The sequence below is a fragment of the Poecilia formosa genome, unplaced genomic scaffold (genome assembly GCF_000485575.1).
Source record: "Poecilia formosa unplaced genomic scaffold, Poecilia_formosa-5.1.2 Scaffold981, whole genome shotgun sequence".
In the NCBI taxonomy this organism is placed as follows: domain Eukaryota; kingdom Metazoa; phylum Chordata; class Actinopteri; order Cyprinodontiformes; family Poeciliidae; genus Poecilia; species Poecilia formosa.
The window spans coordinates 69,786-71,452 of record NW_006800920.1 but is presented as its reverse complement, the minus strand read 5'-3'; the positions used below and the strand labels follow the sequence as shown (position 1 = coordinate 71,452).

At 35.2% G+C, this 1,667-nt stretch overlaps 1 protein-coding gene across 4 annotated transcripts in view; it reads left to right on the top strand.

The window, feature by feature from the left end:
* The first annotated feature begins 287 nt into the window (after positions 1-287).
* Positions 288-1,667, top strand: part of LOC107832857 (gastrula zinc finger protein XlCGF57.1-like) — a 10,800-nt gene continuing 9,420 nt past the window's right edge. For 3 of the 4 annotated variants that reach the window (XM_007544046.2, XM_016667270.1, XM_016667269.1), the window contains exons 1-2: positions 288-394; positions 491-589. In XM_007544046.2, the coding sequence (XP_007544108.1) occupies positions 526-589 (64 nt within the window). In that variant the 5' untranslated portion in view covers positions 288-394; positions 491-525. The remainder of the gene's footprint in view (positions 395-490; positions 590-1,667) is intronic. The other variant, XM_016667268.1, reaches the window with a different exon arrangement.

The window sequence follows — 1,667 nt, the reverse complement described above, 5'->3', positions numbered from 1 at the left end:
TCTTCTGCATGTCTTTTTTTTTTACATCCAACTGTAGACTTTAAAGTTTCTTTTAAACGAAATAATTTCTGAAAAAACATCTGGTGTGGAATGTGTTAGTAGAGCATATATATATATATATATATAGAGAGAGAGAGAGAGAGAGAGAGAGAGAGAGAGAGAGAGAGAGAGAGAGAGTCTTTGTGCCGGCTGTCGCCTTTATTTTTACTTTCAAATAAAGGCCACTAGAGCCAACAAAACCTTAAGAAAAAAAAAAGAACCTGGGCCTGAATCAGTCACGTGGTACGGCCCTTAAACGTCACATCCTGCTCCACAAACAAACGTTTCAATACACATTTCCTAAAAATCCTCCTGGTTTATTCGACACACGCCCCTAAGCCTCGGCTAGTTTAAGGTAAATATGTGAATATTTGCTGTAAAAATGTCTCCAGTTCCGTCTCATACAGAGTTTATCAACGAGCTGTTAACTCCTGCTGAATATCATTCACAGAGTTGGAAGAAATCAGTGTTAAGTCCGAGGAAAAGATGGAGGATCAGCGCAGACTGCTGGATTTTAGCCGGATACCGAAGATCATCTTACACAGGATAGGTACGAAACACCTTCACGTTTTACTGGTGATATGAGACACGAAAGCGGAGAAAAGCTGGAGGAAAAACACGAGACAGATTAAAGGAAACAATGTGTGAGACCGAATTAGGATGAATGTTTTACAGAATGAAATAAACTGATAAGACAGAAACGGTGCACTGGTTGGACAGCGTTTGCTGTGGCAGGCAGTTCTATCATTAAATGGGCTTTAACAAACTTTCATTCGATTAGATATGTTTAAACAATATAATTATGTTTTTGTCCAGACAAAATATGTCTTTGAGATATATTTAATTACATACTGACTAGTATAAATCATAAATTTAAGATGTTTGGTGGTTTCAGTTCAAGATATCTACAGTGTATTACTATCTGAAGCTCACATTTCATATAATCAAATTAAGACTAGTCAAAGTAAATCTGAAATATTCCACTTTTTGTTCTGACTAATAACAATTCAAATCCAGAAGATAAGCAACACCATTGTTCTGTCTATGGGGTTTGCAGAGCTGGGAAACCAGCATATAAACATGTTACAAGTAAATGAGACGAGTTCTTGTCTTGGTCAGAGTTTTGAGCTGCAGACTGTAACTCACTGCATTCACTGCTGGCTGGTGAGCAAGTAAAACATGTAAAGAGACAAATTATTGGGATTTTTGTTGTGGTGATTCTTTTTGACGATGAGTTTCTGCATAATATATCTTTTAATTGATTTTATGTTTTTTGTACGGTGTCCTTGAGCATCAAGAAATGTTCCTATCAATAAAATGTTAAATTATTAATTATCTGAAATATGTTTCAGGCAGTGATTCACTGTAGATATCTGGAATTGAAACCTCCATGAAACATAATAGTAAATCTGACGTCATTCATACTTTTCAGAATTTAATTGAAGATATTTCAAATACATGTTTGTCTAGTTGTAGTGTAGATATATATCAAGTCATAAACTAATTTCAGCTATTAGGCTATGTTATAAGTAAATGAAACTTATTGTTTTTATATCTTTATTGAAAGTCCAGCAGCGTTTAAAGACTCTCCAACTGAAACTAGTCAGAGGCAGAGAACTGATATGAGA